The sequence below is a fragment of the Falco cherrug genome, chromosome 3 (genome assembly GCF_023634085.1).
Source record: "Falco cherrug isolate bFalChe1 chromosome 3, bFalChe1.pri, whole genome shotgun sequence".
NCBI classification, from domain to species: Eukaryota; Metazoa; Chordata; class Aves; order Falconiformes; family Falconidae; genus Falco; species Falco cherrug.
This window is the reverse complement of record NC_073699.1, coordinates 94334648-94354002: the sequence shown is the minus strand read 5'-3', so window position 1 is coordinate 94354002 and position 19355 is coordinate 94334648. Positions and strand designations below refer to the sequence as shown.

Genomic DNA, 19355 nt, shown 5'->3' with positions numbered 1-19355 from the left:
AAGCCCTGTCCCGGGCAGGGCTCCGCGTAGCCCCGGTCGGCGCCATCCCCGCCCCAGCCCTGCCACACCTGTAGCCCATCCCCAGAGGAGGGGGTGCGGTGGTCCCCAGACTCAGGCCGGCCCCACTGCAGTCCCCAGGGCTCCCCCACGCGTGACCCCTTTCCCACAGCTCGCTCTGCAGTCCCACAGCCGGGCTGCTGCCACCGGGATTGAGCGCAGGCAGCAGGGCCGGGAGAGACCAGCTTCCCCCCGCGCCGCGCTCCCCCACCTCAGCCTGGGGGTGACGTCATGGTGGGGGAGGGGCGGGCAGGGGGAGGGGACCCCCGCACCTCCCTTTCCTCCTCCCCGCTCCGCAGCGCGGGGGCCGGGCCCGGCCAGCCCCGACGGGGCGGCCCGGGGGCGGGGGGGGGTTCTGCCGTGCAATCCCCACCCCCGGGGGGGCGGCTCCTCCGTCTGCGTGTCTGTGTGTGCGTGTGTGTGTGTGCGTGTCCCCCCCACCGCCCCCGCATCCCTCCCGCCCCGGGGGACGGTCCCGGCTGCCGCCCCCCCCCCCCCCCCCCGCCGCCACACGGGGCAGGCGGAGAGCGCGGGGGGGGGCGGGGGGGGTCCTCGGCGATTAATGGGGCGGGGAGACACGGGGAGAGCGGATAAATCCAGCTTGTGATGCCTATAAATGGCGTTTCTCTTCCAAGGTGCACATTTAAAAAAAAAAAGGAAGAAAAAGAAGGGGATGAAAAAAAAAAAAAAACGGTCCGTGTCATCCCCCCACGTCAGGGCCGGTGGTGGGCGTGAGGCTGTACTTCCCCCGCCCCCTCCTAATGGAGCGAACCATTCCCAGCTAGTCCTCCTCGCCCTCTCCCTCTGCCTCCCTCTTTCTCTCCTTCTCCTCTTGTCTCCCCCCCCCTTGTCTGCAAAGTCCTCCGCTGCTCGGAACTTGTTGGCAATGCCTATTTTTCAGCTTTCCCCCACGTTCTCCAAAGTAACTATTTAAAGATCTGCAGCCGCAAATGGTTTTACTAAATGTAGGATGGGACTTAAGTTGAACGGCAGATATATTTCTCTGATCCTTGCTGTACAGATAGGTAAGTGGACTGCCAAATTCGGGAGCAAGTTGTGTGCACCGAAGCCCGGCTGATGCATGCAGGAGCGGAACGTGGGAACGAGCTGCGCCGACGGCCGCGGTGCGGGGCGCGGGGGGACCCCGCTCCTCTGCCTCCTGCCCGGGCGGCTTCGGGGTGCTTCACGCTGTCAAGGCAGGGGGGTCCGCAGGACAGGGAGCCGTTTTATCGGTCTTCTGGAACCACTTTTGTTGTTCTTTTTCTTAAATCGGTGCATGCTCATACTTCACTCCCCCCCCCCCCCCCCCCCGCCTTATTCCCCCTCCTGTTCCCTCCGTCCCCACGAACGGCTGCATTTGTATCTGTTTTTCGGATATCCCCTGCATTCCTTTCCACCGACAATCTGGGAACTCCAGCGCTAAGAAATCCCCCTCCCCTCCCTGCCCCGAGGGACAGAGAAATAAGAACCAGCACAAAATGGCTTGCGAGAGATCTAACTGGAAAGTTTGGGTTGGTTTTTTTTTTGCAGAAAATCAGGGGGACAAGCCAAGGGCTCCCTTTGGGAACTTGGAGGCTTTCCCATTTGCAAAGCAGCCTAAAACCAAACAAAACCCATCACTAACTTAAAGGAAAAAAAAATTATATCCACCCGAATGGGGGGTTTAAACAAATAAAAAACCTTTCAAAATCGCGAAGTCCCACCGCCCGATCGTTAATTTTGTGCTGGGAGAACCGCTGTCAAAAAACGAGCGGGTCTAAAAAAATTCTATATATGCTAAGTTACTTAAAATAGAACAGGTTTCCCTCCACGCCGGTATGTGTTTTTGTGTGCTCGTTGCTGGTTTTGGTTACTATCTTGGGGTTTTCACTGGTTGTTGTTACTAGTTTGCTCTCAGGTTCATTTTATTCAACATTTCTTTGCTGAAAATGTTTTGAGTTACAGACATTAAACAATCTCCAAGTTAATGACCACTTTGGTCCTGTACAGGCAAATTTTAAAGATTTTATATGGAATGTATATATTCCAAAGCATGATCCAAAATTGAGCTTGAAGGAAAGGGCGATTAAAGCGCGTCTTTTATTATCCAGATTGTCAGGTGTGAAGAGACCTTTGAAAATATTTGCCTGCAAAGGAATTCTGCTACAATAAAACCAAAAATGCTCGGCATTGCTATTTAGAGATCCTTTTGCTCGGTCACCCTCCTCTCCAGACAATCTCTGCAGCATTTTGTGGGTACCAAAAGAAAGAAGGAGAGAAAAAAAATTAAAAAAAAAAAAAAGAAAGAAAGAAAAAAAGAAGGGGAGAACAAGAAAGGGAGGAAAGAAGAAGGCAAAATGCCTTGAACATTTCTTCATGGAAAAAAGGAAAAAATAAGAAATATTGCGATGAAATGTTGACCTCTGGAAAATGTGGATATACGATGCAAACCCCTCCATTCGTATTACCATTCCATTTTAAATGAGGCTGAACTCTTCAGAAGGCCATTTTCTGTACTGTCAGAGAAAGAAAGGGGAAGGCATTAATTGGATGTTACCCTTAAGTTCAGTCCTTGCATTTTTTATTTGTTTGTTCGTTTGGAGGAGGAGGATTTTCTCTCATTTGCGTTTATTTGATGCAGCGAGGGAGGATTTTATTCACGGTGACATTTGGAAAGGTAGCTAGGGTCGCTGGGAGCAGCCGTCCCCGGGCTGGCGGGAGCATGAGCAGTGATTTGGAAAGTTACCCCAAAAATTGCTGCACACCGCGGGGATGGTGGCGGTGCGGTCGCTTTGCGGTGCCCTGGGAGAGGACAGCTTTGAAGCTCGTGGAGGGCTTTTCTCCTTTCTGCTCCTCCTTCGGTATTTCGGGTAACCTGCCCCCCACCCCGAAATCAGCTTCTGGTTGTCCGTAAGGGGGTTGCAAAGGGCCATTTGCCTTTGCCTCGTTCCCGGTAACGGCTCGTGTGAAATGGATGTTCGGATCGTTCCCAAAACGTCTAGGCGCCGGGGCTTAGGAAAGAAAAAATATTTATATGGGCAGAGGGGATTGGAACTGTCCGAAATCCCTGACATTGTGGGAGGTGACTTGGGGGGGACGCGGGGACCGAGTCTCCGTGGAAGGCGCCCAGGGACAGGAGGGATGGACCAGGCACAGCTAAAGGGCAGGCGGGCTGGGGGGACGGGGAGCGGGTTTCGCCGAGGGGGGCACAGTCCGTTATGGATGGCTCCTGCGGTCCTGCTGCATTGCAAATTGCTGCACACTCCTGTCTTTGAAGGGGGAGGGGGGGGGCTAGGAGGGAGGCGGGGGGGGGAAGGTCAGAGCCACGGCAAAGCACAAGCGACCTAGTTCAGTAGAAATCCCGCTGTTGTTTAACCGGGCAGGACCCTCGTCTATCTGATTTTGCTTTCTTGGGTTGTTTGTTTTTTTGGTTGGTTTTTTTTTTTTTTTTTTTTTTGGGGGGGGTGGTCCTTAATTGGTGGGGGTTAGGGCGGCTTTGAGCCGGGGGTGCCCTGTGCGGAGGGAGCGGCGCGGGCCCGGCTGCCCCTCGGAGGGGAGGGATGGAGGGATGCTCTGAGCCCCGCTGGTCCCAGACCTGACCCTCTGTCACCCCGGCCCAAGGCAGGGCTTCGCTTCGGACCCCCTATTTTCAGCTCAGCCCATCACGTTTTGGGAGGAATTAGCGACAGCTTCCCCTCCTCTTTCCCGCTGTAGCTGCCGGAGCGGGATGGAGCGGGTTTTATAGGACATGGTTTTACCCCCGGGATGGTCCTCAGTTCTTCTCTGTTTGTTTGCCTGGCTTTTTTTCCTACCGTAGCCAACGTCTGTATCCTGCTGGGGGTTTGATGTGACGGCTGGTGCTGGTGTGTGTGTAGAGGGGAGTGGCCACCAAGTCATGTTAGCGATGAATCAAACGGCAAGGGGGGGGATCTGGGTTGAAACAGTCTCTGTCGGAGTCAGCCATTTAGCTTGGAGCCGGTGCCCGGCAAGGGAACACACACACCGCCACCGCCATACCCTGGGGACACGGCTCGGGAGAGACCCCCACCCCAACAACCCCCCCCGCCCCGGCGGTGTGGGCGGCCCAGGGTTCCTCCGGAAGGGAGGGGGGCAGCCCCCGCCCGCCCCCACGGCCCGCAGCGACATCCCAGCCGCGTGCCCGGGGTCGAGGCCGGGCCTAGGGACACCACAGCGTCCCCAGCCCCCGTCACTGGCAGGAGAGTGGTGAGGGATCACCCCCATCCCCGTGTCCCCCAGGCTGCGGCTGCGGCGCGGGCTGCTGCGGGCGTGTGCGCGGTGCGGCGCGGTGCGGTGGCACAGGCCGCAGCAATGTCCCCGCGTCCCGTCCCGTCCCCCCGCCGACACGCGGGAGGAACCACCTCCCGCACACCGTAACGCGTTTGCTTTCCCCGTTTGCAGGCGGTTGTTGTTGGGTTTGTTCCTATTGCATTTAAGCGCGTGCCGCTCCGCAGCGCAACCCCGCAGGATGCCCGAGGCGGCGCGTTGGAGGGAGCGGGACTCCCCCCTGCCCCTGCCCGCCCCGCTGCTCCGAGCCCCGGAAGCCCCCACAGCTGCGTGCGTGGCGCTGGGGTTGCTTCTTTTCGTGTCCTTGTCGCAGCTTTTTCTAGTGGTTTTTCTTTTTTTTTAATTATTATTCCTATATATATATTTTTTCCCCGGCCGCGTTTTGCACAATCTGTGCCGGGCGACCCGGGCGTTAAGGAGCCGTGTGTGTGCGTGTGTGCGCGCCAGTGTTTGCACGGAGAAACGCGCCTGCTGCTTCGAGGCGGAATTTTCTAACAAAGGAGCAAGTCCGGGGAGAAGCACGCAGCGCATCTTCACCTCCCCTCCCCTCCTCCCGGTCCCTCAAAAGAAAAAAAAAAAAAAAAAAAAAAAAAAAAAAGAAAAAAGACTGAAGCAAATGCCGTTAATCCACGGGCACTGAAAATCCTGATGCTAAAAAGGCAAAGGGCGACAAGCCCCTGACTCATGTCCCCGAGCGCCCGATGGCGACCCTGGCTCGGTCCCACCGCCCTCCTCCTGCCCCAGACCGCCGCTGCCCGGCCGGGCGCGCTTTTAGCGACGGGGGTGGGGGGGCGAGGGGGGAGGGGGCGAGGGGGCGGTGCGGGGGCCGGGGCGGGCGGGGGGCCGGCGGTGCTGACCTGTGCCCCTGCCCCCCCAGCGCACCTGGTGCAGGCGGTGAGAGCGGCGGGGCGGTGCGATGCGGTCTTTAGGGGCTTCTCGGACTGTTTGCTGCGGCTGGGCGATAACATGGCCAACTACCCGCAGGACCTGGACGACAAGAGAAACCTCCAAACGATCTGCGCGTAGGTCTTTCCTCTCTCCTTCGGGGCCGCGGGGGGACAACGGGACTAGGGGGTCACCCGGGGCTGGGCAGGGGGGAGGGCGAGGTTGGATGGTGGCGGTGGGAGGGGAAGCAGCAGAAGTAACGCGGGGTTCGGCGCTTCGGGGCTGGGTTCTCCGCTCCGGGCTTCCTCCGAGGGCGCTGCCGTAGGGCAGCAGGGCAGCCTGGAGGGAGTTTTTACAACGTCTTTTTTTAGTTTTCCCACCGTGAATCTGGGGGAGAGGGGGGTGGGGGGGCGTTTGTTTGTTTTCTTTTTCTGTTTGTTTAGGTGTTTGTGGGGATTTTATTTTCCCTTTCCCCTCCTTAGCCCCTCGCTTGCATTCTTCCCCTTCTCCTGCTTCGCCCTGGGTGTTGACATGAGCTGCACGGGGGTTGTTCCCCCCTTTCCTATTGCTGCCTTCGGGACTCAGGGTCACTGCCAGGCTCCGGGGTCCCCCCGGGCGCTCAGGGCAGTGGCAGGCCGGGGACAGGCAGCTCACCCTGGCCGGCGGCAGCCGGCCCTAGGGAGGTGATTCCTCGGAAAATAGATGTAATTAAATACAAAAGAGCCCAGCCGCAATATGAATCGCCCAGCGGCAGAGGGGCGGCCGTCGCGGCTGTCCCGACGGCAGCTCTGCCCCCCAGCCCCGCGCCTCTCGGGTCCCCTGGCTCCCGGGGAAAGGCCGTTGTCCCCCCCCCCCCCCGGCTCGCCCCGCTCCTGGCACAGAGGGGAGGAGAAGGAAGGGGCAACGATAAAGGGAAAAAAATAATAAAAAGGAAAACAACCAAAAAAAAAAATAAAGGGAGAAAAAGAGCTCACCTTGCTAAATCGGTTTCTGCTCCCTTCCTTCCCAATTCCTCTCCGAAGCTGGAGGAACTGGGACAGGTGGAGGAGCCCTGAATGAGGGGTGAGTTTCCCCAGAGCTCAGGGCAGTGGATCTTACCAGGGAGGGAAACTGGGGCGGCTGCTGGGGCCGGGGAGCCGCCTGCTCCGGCCTTGCGCGTCCCGCTGCGGGGTCCCGGTCCTGGGCAGGGAGGCAGAAACGGGCCTTTTCGATACTTGTGGGAAAGAAAAAAGAAAAAAGAAGAGAAGAGAAAAGAAGAGAAGAGAAAAGAAGAGAAGAGAAAAGAAGAGAAGAGAAAAGAAGAGAAGAGAAGAGAAGAGAAGAGAAGAGAAGAGAAGAGAAGAGAAGAGAAAAGAAAAGAAAAGAAAAGAAAAGGATAAAATAAAATAAAATAAAATAAAATCTGGCTGCACAGGGTATTCTCCCGTCTCCCTGTTGCTGTTTTCTGGCACAAACTCCCCTCCCACCGAAAAAAACCCAACCAACCAAACAAAATTAGAGAAAATCATGTTTAGAAACGAGCCAAGGTCCTTAGACATAAATATGTTTGGAATAGGTTTTTTCTGATTTTGCTCCGTGAAAATCAGAAAACGAAGGACATAAATGGGAAGAAAGGAAAGGAAAGGAAAGGAAAGGAAAGGAAAGGAAAGGAAAGGAAAGGAAAGGAAAGGAAAGGAAAGGAAAGGAAAGGAAAGGAAAGGAAAGGAAAGGAAAGGAAAGGAAAGGAAAGGAAAGGAAAAAGAGAAGAGAAGAGACTGCAGCCTTCCTCTCTTCCTACCAGAGATTTCTGAGTCAAGCACCTGCTAAAGCTGGCATCTCGCTGTAAATGCTGAGTTGCAGTTTACCTTATGTAAGGTATAAACACCTTGTGTGAGGAATAAATACCCCCGGGCAGCAGTGTCCTAATATGTCCTTTGGCCGGGCAGCACCGGACCAGACGTGGTTCCGACCTGTAAAAAGTACCTCTTTTCCAAGCAAGACCCTTTTTCCGACCACCTCCCACCACTCGATTGCCTTCGCCCTGCTGGGATGTGTATTGAAAGAAGACGGGTAAAGATTTAATTTTCCTTTGGGAGATGCAATTACAGCAGAAATACTGCAGGAGAGGCACACTCTCAGACTCTGGCTTCTCAGTATCTCATTATTTATTACAAATGTATCAAACATTGGGAGTCTACAACCGGCTTAGAGTGCTCATAAATTAGAAACTGTACGACTACTTAAAAAAAAAAAAAAAAAAAAAAAAAAAAAAGGAAGGAAGAAAGAAAGAAAGAAAGAGAAAGAACCAATATCCAACTTTCCAGGCACCTGCCTTGAGGCAAGGGGAAAATAGGAGGCAGAGGGCAGATTCAGGGTGACTTTCGATAACACAGACGCGGAGAGGAAAGGTCCCCCCGAGGCGGGGCAGTGGGACGGGTCCAGCCCCGGCGGCAAACCCGGCTCCAATCCCCCTGAAAAATCATGGAATCCTAAAATCGTTTAGGTTGGAGAAGATCTTTAAGATCGCCGGGTCCAACCGATAACCCAGCACTGCCAAGTCCACCACTTAAACCATGTCCCTAAGCGCCACATTTACACGTCTTTTAAATACTTCCAGGGATGGTGATTCCACCACCCAAACTCGGCAGCCTATTCCAATGCTTGACCACCCTTCCAGTGAAGAATTTTTCCTAATACCCAATCGAAACCTCTCCTGGCACAACTTGAGGCCGTTTGCCCTTGTCCTGTCGCTTGTTACATGGGAAAAGGGACGGTCACCCACCTGCCTACAACCTCCTTTCAGGCAGTTGTAGAGAGGGATAAGGCCCCCCCGAGCCTCCCCCTCTCCAGACTAAACACCCCAGTTCCCCCAGCCGGTCCTCACAGGACTTGTGCTCCAGACCCTTCCCCAACTCCGTTGTCCTCCTTTGGACACGCAGAAGGGAATTACTAAAAGGAAAAGGAAAACCGTGTGGGAACTGGAAATTATTCTGACGAAGGAGAAACCCTTCGCTGCCTATAGACCCCCGGCCACGGATGAGGAGCCCCTCCCGCCGCTTCCCGAGGTGCGGGGCGCCCAGGAAGGTCCAGGAGGGGATGATGCTCCTTCCTCCTTCTCCTTTTCTCCTCCTCTTCCTCCTTCTCCTCCTTTCTCCTCCTTTCCTGCCCCTGCAGTCAGGGCCCGATTCCGCCCCGGGGATCCCTCCCGAGGGTCTCTAACACCTCACCGGGACCCTCCAGGATACCGCCTCTTACCTGGGAAAAGCGATGCCTTTCCCACACCCATCTGCCCCTACGAACGCCCCCCGGACGAGCCCGCTGGCTCCCAGGGGCGCCTGCCAGCTGGGGGCTGCATGCCCTCCCCCCGCCAGGCAAAGACCGCTGCGGCAGCCACCCAGCAAAGCGATTTCTGCACCATCCCGCCCGGGCCGGGCTGTGCCGAAGGCGGGGTTGGGGAGGGGGGACCGTCGGAAACCCAGCCAGCGGCAGCCCCCCCCGGGAGCCGGTACCCAGCGCAAAGCGGGCAGGGGGCGGGCTGTGGGGCAGGCAGGGGAAGGCGAGGGGCCCAGGATCCCTCCCAGAAACCGGTGTCTCGGGGGGGAGTGGGGCCGGGTTTTAGGGCGGGGGAGGCGGCAGCTCCTCCCCGCCTGGCGCCAGCCCCCTTTAGGGCATTCCCCCGCTCGGCGCCGCCGTCGGGGGGCCGGGGCTGCGGGCCCAAGGGGGCGCCCCCCGCCCCCCTCCGGGGATGGTTGGGTGCGTGCCTGTTTTGACGCCGGCTGCTCTCCCCTCCTGCAGGTACTGGGACGATTTCCACGCCTGCACCCTCACAGCGCTCACCGATTGCCAGGAAGGAGCGACAGACCTCTGGGAGAAATTGAGACGGGAATCCAAAAACCTCGATTTCCAAGGCAGCTTATTTGAACTGTGCGGAGGCGGCAGCGGCGCGGCACCGTCCCTCCTCCCGCCGGCTTTGCCCCTGCTCCTGGCGGCTCTGTGGGCCGCGCTAGTGACCTGGCTGCCTTTCTAGGGGGGCGAGCACACTCACACCCACACCCTCTCCATGTGCTGGATCTATAGAGGAAGTGTCCATCCGTTGCTTTGGGGACGTTGTGCTTTTCTGTGGTTGATGATGATGGTGGTGGTGGTGGTGGCTGATGATGGTGAAACACCCATGTAGGACTGTGGAAGCGTTCTCCCTTTATTTTTTGTGTTTTATTTGCCAAATGTTACCAAACAGGCAGCGGCGCGCAGCCCAAATCGGACCTCAGCTTTACTATCGCTTCGAATCAAAAATAGAAAAAAAATATAATAAAAAAAAAACCAAACTCGAGCCCTCGTTGTGCAAAAGCAATCTCAGGAACGGCTCTGGGCCACCTAACGCTAAGGTTGTGATCGGCCGGGATACCTCCCGGCGAGCCACGGGCTCCTCAAACGTGTGCGAGGCGAGAACAAAAACGCAGGCAAAAAGAAAAAAAAATAAAAAAGGCACTGGTGATGAATCCAAGGTAGATGGCCACGTGTGAAGCATATGGTGAATAATTCACAATCTCTCATCTTTCCTCCACAGTCGCTTGTTTTTTGGTCATTCCACTGCAAAAAAAAATTATAAATAAATAAAAAAGAGCATTTTTCCTCAAGGGGGAAAGAGAGCGAGCGAGAGAGGGGGAAACGAACAGTTAAGGAAGGAAGGGAAGAAGCGAAAGAAAGAGATGTGTCTAAATACCCGGCGGAGTGAAGGAATGCTGCTAACCGAGCTCTGAGAGTTTACCTTTACTTGCTGTTCGAAAGCATCTTTCCGAATTCACTGCCTTTAATTTTTTTCCTCCTCTTTGTTTTAGATGTTACACATACCAGTAAAATACCTGAATATCCAACCGTAGAGATCACAAAAAGGGGGCTTAAATGTAAACCTAAACAAACAAACAAACAAACAAACCCAACAACAGCAAAATGCTTTTAAAAAAAAAAGAGCCTTGATTTTAAAAGAGAAGAAAAATGTAATTTAAACAAAAGTTTATTATAAAGTCAATTCAGCAAAAAAAAACAAAAAAAGATTTGCTACAAAGTATAGACAGAAGTATAAAATAAAAATTATTGTTTGAAATGAGGGTGTCGTCCTTTTTATAAAATATGGCTAGAGTATCTCGAAAAGGACAGGGTTTTTTAGGGCAAGGAAGGCTAAATCCTGCACCGCTCCCTGGATGAACATGGCAATTTCAGTTCAAACAAGGACAGGGCGGCAGAATTGCTTAGTCGGAGCCTTCCTTCCCCCCCCCCCGCCTTTTAATTTATTTCTTAAAAATACGCTATAAATCCTCCCACCCTCCTCCTCCTCCCAACCCCCCACCCCGCAGCACCCCCGCTCCCCAGGGCCGGCGAAGGGGACCCGGCGCAGCACAGCGCGGGGGCGGGCGGCGCGGCGGGCCCGCGGGCGCGGTGCGGCGCGGAACCTCGGCGGAGGGCGAGCAGCAACCACCATTAAGGAGGAGGCTGCGGAGCCAAGCGCCGGGGCGCAGAGGAGCCCTTTCATAATTAATAAGGCAGCTCAGCCGAAGGAGCAAGGGGAAGGGGGGGACGGGGTATTGATTTTGCAGCAGAAGCTGCTCTAACCTCAGCTATTTATAGGCGCCTGATGCCTTTATAAAGAAATACACATCAAAGAGTAAACACGTCCTTTTTACTTATAAGGCGAGAGCCCAGCTGGCGACCGGGGGTGGGTGGGTGGGTGATGGGGAGGTAGGGGCCGCGAATTGGTTTGAGGTGATTTATTCCGGTGGGGAGCCGTTGCCTGTGCAGTAGCCCTCCTTTGCCAACGGGTAGGGTGGTAGGGTGTCTCTCTCCCTCGCCCCCTCTTCCTGCTCCCTTTCCTTCCCAAGGTCCGCAATGTAATGTGTAAGCAATAGCAAATGTAACAGTTCATAAATCAAACAGTGGGTCGCAAGCCAATCTGCATTTCCCAAACGGATTGAATCCCAGCAACGAATGCGCTCAGGAACTGGAGCCAGGCGCCTTTACCACTGGAAGCAATGTTGATTTTTTAATGATAAAATACATTATGCGTGTATTTGGGGGGGGGGGGGCGGCTTTGCAGAGCTCAGCCTCTCTTCGGCAGGCACAGGTCTGCTTGCATTTCGTTTTCCTTTGCCCTCCCTCTGGACTCAATCCCCACCACCACCGAAGAAAAAGGAAAACCCTGGAGAGCAGAGCTTTGTTTAAATGGTTCGGGTTATTTTGCCTCCCCACAGAGGATCTAGACCTAAATTGATTTTTCTGTGCACATCTCTGTATTCATGAGGTCAGGCGCTGCTCTTATGACTTCCTCTAGCACGAAATGCCAGCTGCCGAGGAGAGAGGGGAGAGAGCGAGCCCTTGCTGGGGTGCCAGGGGCTCCGCAGCCTGCTCGCCCCGCCACCGGGCCGCGGCGACCTGTGGCCGGCGGCAAGCAGCCCTCTTGGCCTCGGGGTGCCCGGGCGCCGGTCCCGCTTGCTGCCGGCACCCCTCGCTCGGCACCGGCAGGCGGCCGGGGGTGCTCCCGCTTCGACCCCCCACCTTCTGGCTGCCGGACGGGGCCCGTCCGTCGGAAGACGATGGGAGGAGAGAGCTCCCCCCCCCCCCCCCCCTTCCCTTTTCCTCGCCCCTCGACAGAAAGCTGAAGGTCCGTAATAAGGGGGCGATTTCCAGCTCATTAGTGGACTCGAGTTATCTTCGCGTGAGGTTGAATTGCTAATGGTAATCTCTCCGTAATTAGCACATCCCCCAATTAGCCCTCAGTTGAGGGGAATGATGAAACGGTGGCAAACCGGGGAAAAACAGCCGAGTGGGTCGGGAGGGGACCGGGGGCCGTGTCCGGGCCCCTTCCCCCCCCCTCCCCTCCCGCCCCCCCCGGACGCGTCCAGGGGGTCTCCCCTTTCGGGCTCCCAATTATCGGCCGCGCATCCCCGGGGCACAAGCCGGTTACCGGCCCCCCCCAGGACGAGCCGGGGCGCAAGGAGGCCTTTGCTGCTCAACCCCCTGCATGGCACCCCCGGGATTTCCCGCACGGGCGAACCCCGCTCCCGCCGGCTCGGCTCCCTCGGGCGGCTGGCAACAGAAGCTCTCCCCGCCGGCAGCTCGCCAGTTTTTTTCGGGGAACACGATCAGCCAACAGACTCCCCCTCTCTGTTCGCTTTTTTAAGAGCCCCTCAGTGCGCAAAGCACCGGTTGTTCCCCTTTCTGCCCCTTTCAGGGGTATTTCCGAAGCCTGAGTGCAGTGGTCGGGTGCTTTTAACCCAGGGGGTGGCTGCTCTGTCTTGCTTTGTTTTGTGGCCAAGAGAACACGAGCTGTGCCCGCGGTCCCGGCAAGGGACGGAGCGCAGTCGTTTTGCCTCATGTCGACTGGCACCTGCGGGCTTTGGGAGGGCTGGCAGGAGGGGGCTGCGGGGGGAGGCCGAGGTGTCGCTTGCCAGGCTGGTCCCCCTGCCCCAGGCACCGGCTGTTGTAGCAAAAGCTGGAGAGGTTCAAGCCTCTGAGCATCCCTTAACTCCTGGGCAAACGTGAGCTGGGGAGGTGGGGAGGGGGAAAAATGCAACAGAAGAGCATTTAAGCATTGACAGTAGCCACAGTAAAATTATCACTAAATAAAAGAATACACACACACAAGGGGACAAAGAACAATCATGCATAAACACAGATCAACGGGAAAAAAAAACCCCGAGCTGAAACAAAAGAGAAGCCAGTGCCTTTCTAGCTGTCTGGCTGCTCGGGGGTGGGGGGGTTTGCAGCCATTGCGGCTCTGCCTGCCCTAATTCCAGTCCCCAGCTCCGACTGAGCAACCGCGGCCCCGCAGTCCCCGAGGGCCGCGCAGCGCCGGCTCCGTCCTCCCCGCCAGCGCGGGGGGAGCCGCGCTCGGCAGCCGCCGCTCTCTGCCAGCGGCCCCCCCTGCACCCCCCGGCTCCGGCCTGCCGGGGGGCTGCTCCCCGCTCCCCCTCGGGCTGCCCTCCGACGCGGCGGGACCGCGCCAGCGCTGGGCTGGGGGGTGGCGGCCGTTTTTTTGCTTTAAAGGGGGAAAAAAAAAAAAAGTCCCTTTCCCATCTGTTCCTGTTCAAAGGCTGTAAGAGGGAGATGGAGCGGGCCTGTGCTGGGAGCAAAAGCTTGAGCCAGGACACAAGAACCTGCAGAAAAACCTGCGTGGCAGTGAGGGCAAGCAGGTTGGTCCTTACGGAGGGATGGTGTAAAAGTAAGGTGCGGTACCCATATCCCACAGGACTTCCCAGTGACTATGTCTATGTCTCAGAAGCAGCAGTGAGATGCTGTTGGTCCCTGGCTGGTTTGCACAATCTAGGCACAAATGTGTCGGTGACTGTCCCAGCCCTCGTCCTTTCCAGGGCCTTGTTTAAACCCATGCGTTTGCTTTCCTGACCAGTGAAATCCAGTAGGCTCCATGAAGGGCTGACAACCCAAGGAGACAGAGGCTAGTTCAGCCTTCCTATTCATCGGGGCTGATTCATTAACGATTAGTGCCATTAGGTGCACTACAGCACTGCCTGAGGGCCCCAATTAAAGGAAAGTGAGCTTGTTAAATCCAGAGAGCCAGATTCTCCCTCTGTTACTCCCGCCTGATGCAGAGGTAGTGCTTCCAGGGTGGGCAGCAGGAATAGCCCTGGCTTTCTAGGTAGGCAGCCTCTCTGCTTTCCCCTTCCCCCTCCAGCTTTTCCCTCTGCTTTAGCTGCAGATCCTGCTTACGGGCTGCTGCAGAGAGGCAGGTGCAGGAGGTGGCTAGCAGGACTCGCAGGAGGAAATGGGAAATAAGGTTATTTTTCAGAGCCACTTCATTCTTCATCACAAGGCGAAGGAGCAGGTTTGGGTGTTGTTTTGTTTGTTTTTTTTTTGTGGGGATGGAGGGGGACAGACAAAGTGACAGGGACTGCAGAGGAGTCTGTTACAAAATCAGATGCAATTTTAGCTGTCCTAAAGAGTTGCTTTAGGCTACAGGCAGCCTGATCGATGGTGCTGTTGGCAAATACACTTCCAGCTGGCTGCTGTCTCTGGTGAGGGACAGTTTCAACCCAAGGCCCATTGAAGTGGTGGTACAGCAAGGGGCTTACATTTGCTCTGGGCTAAGGATCTTCTGCTGCCCAGTTCCACCTGTGAGAAGAAAATCTGGAGGTGATGCGAGAGACACAGCACTGCTGTTGGTGAGTTATTGGCTGTGCCTTTCCCCACAAATCCCCACGGCGGGTCTCGGTTAGGGGATTTCACTCAAAGCCCCACACTCCTGAGCTAAGGGTTTGCCAGTGGGTGGGCAGGCTGTGCTGGACTAGGCTCTGCCTTTCAGGAGGTACAGCAAAAATAGGTTTAAAGTATTCAAATGATCAGAACCCCAGCCTGTGGCCTCTGCCCTAGCTTTTCAGTTTTTATTGCTTGTTTTATTTCGTTTGTTCATTTGTGTTTGTCTATCTCCAAAGCCGATATGAAGGAAAGATGGCAACAGCCTGCTGAAGGTCAAGGTGAGGCTGACCATCAGTTCACCTGAGTGCTGGTATTCACCAGCAGAAATCCATGCCCACAGGTGCTGGAATTCTCCTCAGCAAGAGGAACAGCAGCGCTACAGCAGTGAAACAACTAGTCCTGACCTTCTTTACGCAGCCCTTCTCTGGGAAAAATTATCCCGAAATCAATATGCATTCTGCCTAGGTAAGGATTTTGAATGCTTAGTTTTGCCTCTGCCAGGGATGCTATCCAAATATGAGCTCCAGGTTCATGCCACCAAAATATGAAGTGCTTCTGTGTGCATCATACTTCACACCTCCAGGTTTGTTGCCTATGATATCACTTTATTAAGGACTGTGAAAAACTTACTAAATCTCCCAAGTATCAAAGATGAAATCTGCAGGGCATCTTTTTTGCTGTGAAGTAGCAGATTCAAGAGCTGATGGGCAGTGCATCCTTTAATACCACTTTAATACCACCAATTTTTATAACACTGTGGAAACTGGATATTCAACTGGTGCTCCCTAAGGCAGGGTACCCCAAACCCCAGCCAACCAAACTGAAAAAAAAAAAGGAAGAAAACATAAGAAAGAATACTCTCTGATATCGATAGGAATTGTTTTAATCAGGTTTATCTCTCTTTAAACCACTTATTTTGCTGCATACACTACCAGTAAACTTACCTCAGGACTGGCTAAGTACATGGTCTAATTCTGGCAAACGCACCTTTTCAAGAGTCAAAATGTGTATCTAGTACAGTGTCTCTCTTTGTCAGAATTTCTAGTAGTATCTTAAGAAGGAGAAGTTTTGCAGTAAATTGATAGTTTGGTGTTTATGCTCCTTTTAACGCATTTATTTTGACTGGGTAGTGAAAGAGGTCTTATCCATTCCTGTGCTCCTTTGGGGCACTTGCAATTTTCCAGTCCTCTGGGCACGAGCCACCTTTACAAAGGAATGATTCTGTAAAGCCACTGTCCCATTTAATTTCTCGTATTTCAAGAAATCCCTAAATTATGTTGTCAGGTGAAAAATCCAGAACATATTTTGTTACCATGGAGCATTGGTCACATTAGTTTTGCGACGCCTTGTTTAAGGATCCAATATGTCAGAAAATTGTCCTAAGCTTTGCTTTTTATTGAGACTTAATAGGTGCCCTTGTCCCTTTTACTAGACCTGTGGTGCAAGACTTGGTTTTGTTCTGTTGCCAAGATATTTCATTTGATCTCCCTCACCCTTACTTCTACTGTCTATTAAATGGGAGTGGCACTCTGAGATCTTTGCCGGGTGAAAAATGCTACATGAGGAGGTAGGCATTATTAATTTGAACGATCTTATTTTATCTTTTAGCTTTCATCAGAAGAAAAACATCTGGATTGAAATGACAACAACAAATGATAGGTAAAGGGTGCTTCCCCGTGGCTTCACAGATGTGCTGTGTAGGAGAAAACGTTCAGTCCTGGGCACATGAGAGTTGCTGTTCCCGTCTCCCTCCGAAGAAGCCTTGTTTTGAGGAATGTTGTAGCACACCAACCTCATGCAGATGCTGCACTGCAGGCATTTCGGGCTGTGAATTTTGGTCTGTGCCCTTGGTTAGGCTGTCGAGGGCAAGTAGCCATATCTGTCCTTCTTGCAGAGGTATTTCAAAAAATATTTCATCAATATTTCACTGAACACTCAAAGCTGCACAACTCCCCTGTCTCCATTTTAATGTCAGTGGTGGTTAGTTTGGGTTTTTTTTCTGTAAGCTGAGTGATTTCACCTTCTCTTTGAATCCCACCTTGTGTGAATACCTTGGTTTTCTCCATTGCTAGTGTTAACGAGGAACTGTGAGGAGTTTGTTCAGGCTGACTAGTCAGGCAGTCCTGAGGTGGCTGACTTCTAGGAAAAGCCACAGCAGGAATAAGTGAGAGCCAGCCTACGCACCAGGCACAGCTTTTGCTGGTCTTTAGCTGATGCTCCGACTCATGCTCACGTTGAATGAATTGCTGCTGGTAACTGTAATATAGACAAATGCAAAGAAAAGCGAGCTGGACACTTAATCATGGAGCTGCGCTCAGAAGTGATGGCCATTATAAGGCAGCGTCACCAACTGCGGCGGAGCTGTGCCAGCTCGTGGCAATTTAGGACTTGCTCCGCTCCTGTTAGTCTGCTGTCTGAAGTTCCCAATCTCATCCTCTGTGTGAACTAGATCATGCAAATGGGGGTACTGGAGTCACAGGGAAGTCGAGCAGAGTTCCGCATGAGTACTGTCGTGAGAAGGAGCAGCAATTAGCTCGAAATTCACTCTGCCAGCCTGTCGTTTCTGAGCTCTCCCCCTGCTGCTCTGTAGCTGGAAGCCTTGCGCTCTAGAAGAAGGGGAGAAGAACATTTTGCTCACGCTCCTACTAATCATGTTGTCTTGCGAGCTGCTGAATCTGTGAAATTGTATCTCCCGTGGTGTTCAGTGATAATGACCGTCTCCTATGTGGACTCTCTGTTGTCTAGTAATACAGTTGTGTTTCTGCAGTGGATGCACTCCCAGGGTTTTTCTGCTCTGCCCGCCTACGTTCACCACACTTGTAGGCAGCTCAAACCTTTAAGACTTCCATCCTCTGTCAAGTTTCATCAAACTCAGCTCACAGGCTCAAAAAATTATTTAGCAGGGACTGACTGGCACTTGCACAGACAGTGTGATCTCATAAGCTTCCTTTCCTTGGGAAACTAGGCTACCAACCTAGCAACGGGGGGGGGGGGGGGGGGGGGGGGGGCGGGAAATGCCATCCTGCTAGCAAAAAAGGACCTAAACACCATGAAGAAGGAGGGAAGGTGGGAGAGGAAAGTGAAGCTGTTCTGAAGAGAAAAAAAATCACTGCCTTGTGGCTGCAGAGCTCTTGCACACTTAGAGGGCTGACCTTGGAGAGGCATGCTGGAGAAATTATTATCCAGGAGATGGCAAGATCTCTTGTGAAAATTAATAGAGGAAAGAAATCACCTGGACTCATCTCACCACCAGGTATCCTAAGCGGATATTTATAGGGCAAGGATTGTGGCCGGTGGTACCCATTTCTCTCTGCTGACTAGAGGAAGACACAGACACACTAGTGTGCAACCTGCGTGCTTGCAGGATCTGAAGGGAGGTGGGTCCTATCCTAGCGGGAATGGTCACCGTACTGCTCTCTCCTTCAGATCAAACTTTTCCACGGTGCTGCTGCATGGTTTTTTACTCCATGTACCACATTTGTATTTTAGAAAAGCTGCTGTGTGTTTTAATAGCTGCAGATGTGTGCATGGTTTTACTGGGCATTTATAAGCACTTATCCTCTGTGCACTAAACCCTTTCCTATCCTTTTACTTTATGGAAGAAAATCCTTTAAGTGAGCTTTAATGATTCCAGTACTACTACTTCACAAATTAGGGAGCTGTCATCCTGTTTTTATTTGGTATCATACAACGTTTGAGGCTGTCAAAACTATTATATGGCATACTCATATAAATTTATATTTAGTTTCAGTAATTATAATGTCACTAATTGTATTTTTACACCTGATACGATTACTGACATTCAGCTCTTGAGCTCTGCTTTGCTCTTTCTAGATTTAGGTGTTCCTTACTCTTTAATCGTCCCCACCTACGGTAGATCGTACACACAATGAAACTTGGAAATAAAAGCTCAGACTTTTCCATTAATTGCTGTGTGCCAAATGCATGGGATAGATTGAAACTCGGGGTGTGCCCAGAGTGCATGGTATGCTCAAAACCCCACTCCCTGTTACTATGCCATTTTCATGAGGCTTAGAGGGGATTGTCTTATCCAAATGTCGCACAGCGCTTAAGCGCTTATACTTGCCTATTGCTAAAGGCCTTCCATTTGCTTTTTTAAAGGGCTTTTTTGCTTGTAGCCTTTCACTTAACATACCCTGAGGATGCTGTTGCAGCCCCTTGTGCCTGGTATCTCAATGCTTTTCTCCTCATGGCCTTGCACTGGTGCATTAGTTACATGGTATTCCCTGAGTAAGGGTTTGCTTCCTACTCCTCAGTCATCCTTCTGTCCTCTTCTCTACCTTCTCATCACGCTGCTGTTGAGTTACAATCCGTAGTCTGTACTGAGATTCCCACACCTTGTCCACTTGGTGCCTTCTAGACTGGTGACTCCATAAGAGAACGAATATGACAGATAATGAGTAAATAATAGTAATTTTAATATATAAGTGTTACCTAGTTACAGATGTGTACAAGGCTTAGCAGCCAACAACCGTGCAACATTTGCACCTAATAACCCATAATCCAGTCTGTGCCAGTGTTGTCATCAGACAAAGATCACTGAAAGGCAACTTGAGCAGGTTTTAATGAAGGGTATAATTTTACCAGGGGAAAATTATAGGGGGTGGTTGTTGATATGACTGTGATCCTCTGCCGCACTGGAGCAGACACTCAGGAGAGGATGTTCACCTCAAAACTCCCAACTGCAACTCTTCTTGGCTGGCCACTGGGTACAATTTTCCTTGTAACGTTAAACTTGATGTATGCTATCAGCTACAAAACTGGTGAATAAAGCATGTGTTTTGTGCTTGTCAACCTGCCTCAACTTTCTCTGTGTTAAAGCCCCAAATAAAAAATCATCTGGGCCATGGAATTCCTGCTCTGTCCCAGCAGAGCTTGAGGTCAGTGATCCTTCTTCTCAAAGATACCTAAGGCCCATTGGC

At 53.1% G+C, this 19355-nt stretch overlaps 1 protein-coding gene across 1 annotated transcript; it reads left to right on the top strand.

Moving 5' to 3' along the window:
• Positions 1 to 716: 716 nt before the first annotated feature.
• Positions 717 to 10309, top strand: NRN1 (neuritin 1). Its single transcript, XM_055706451.1, has 3 exons — positions 717 to 1082; positions 5219 to 5363; positions 9001 to 10309. Exons 1-3 carry the CDS (start codon positions 1028 to 1030, stop codon positions 9230 to 9232), a joined length of 432 nt encoding a protein of 143 aa, XP_055562426.1. The 5' UTR covers positions 717 to 1027; the 3' UTR covers positions 9233 to 10309.
• The last annotated feature ends 9046 nt before the right edge of the window (positions 10310 to 19355 follow it).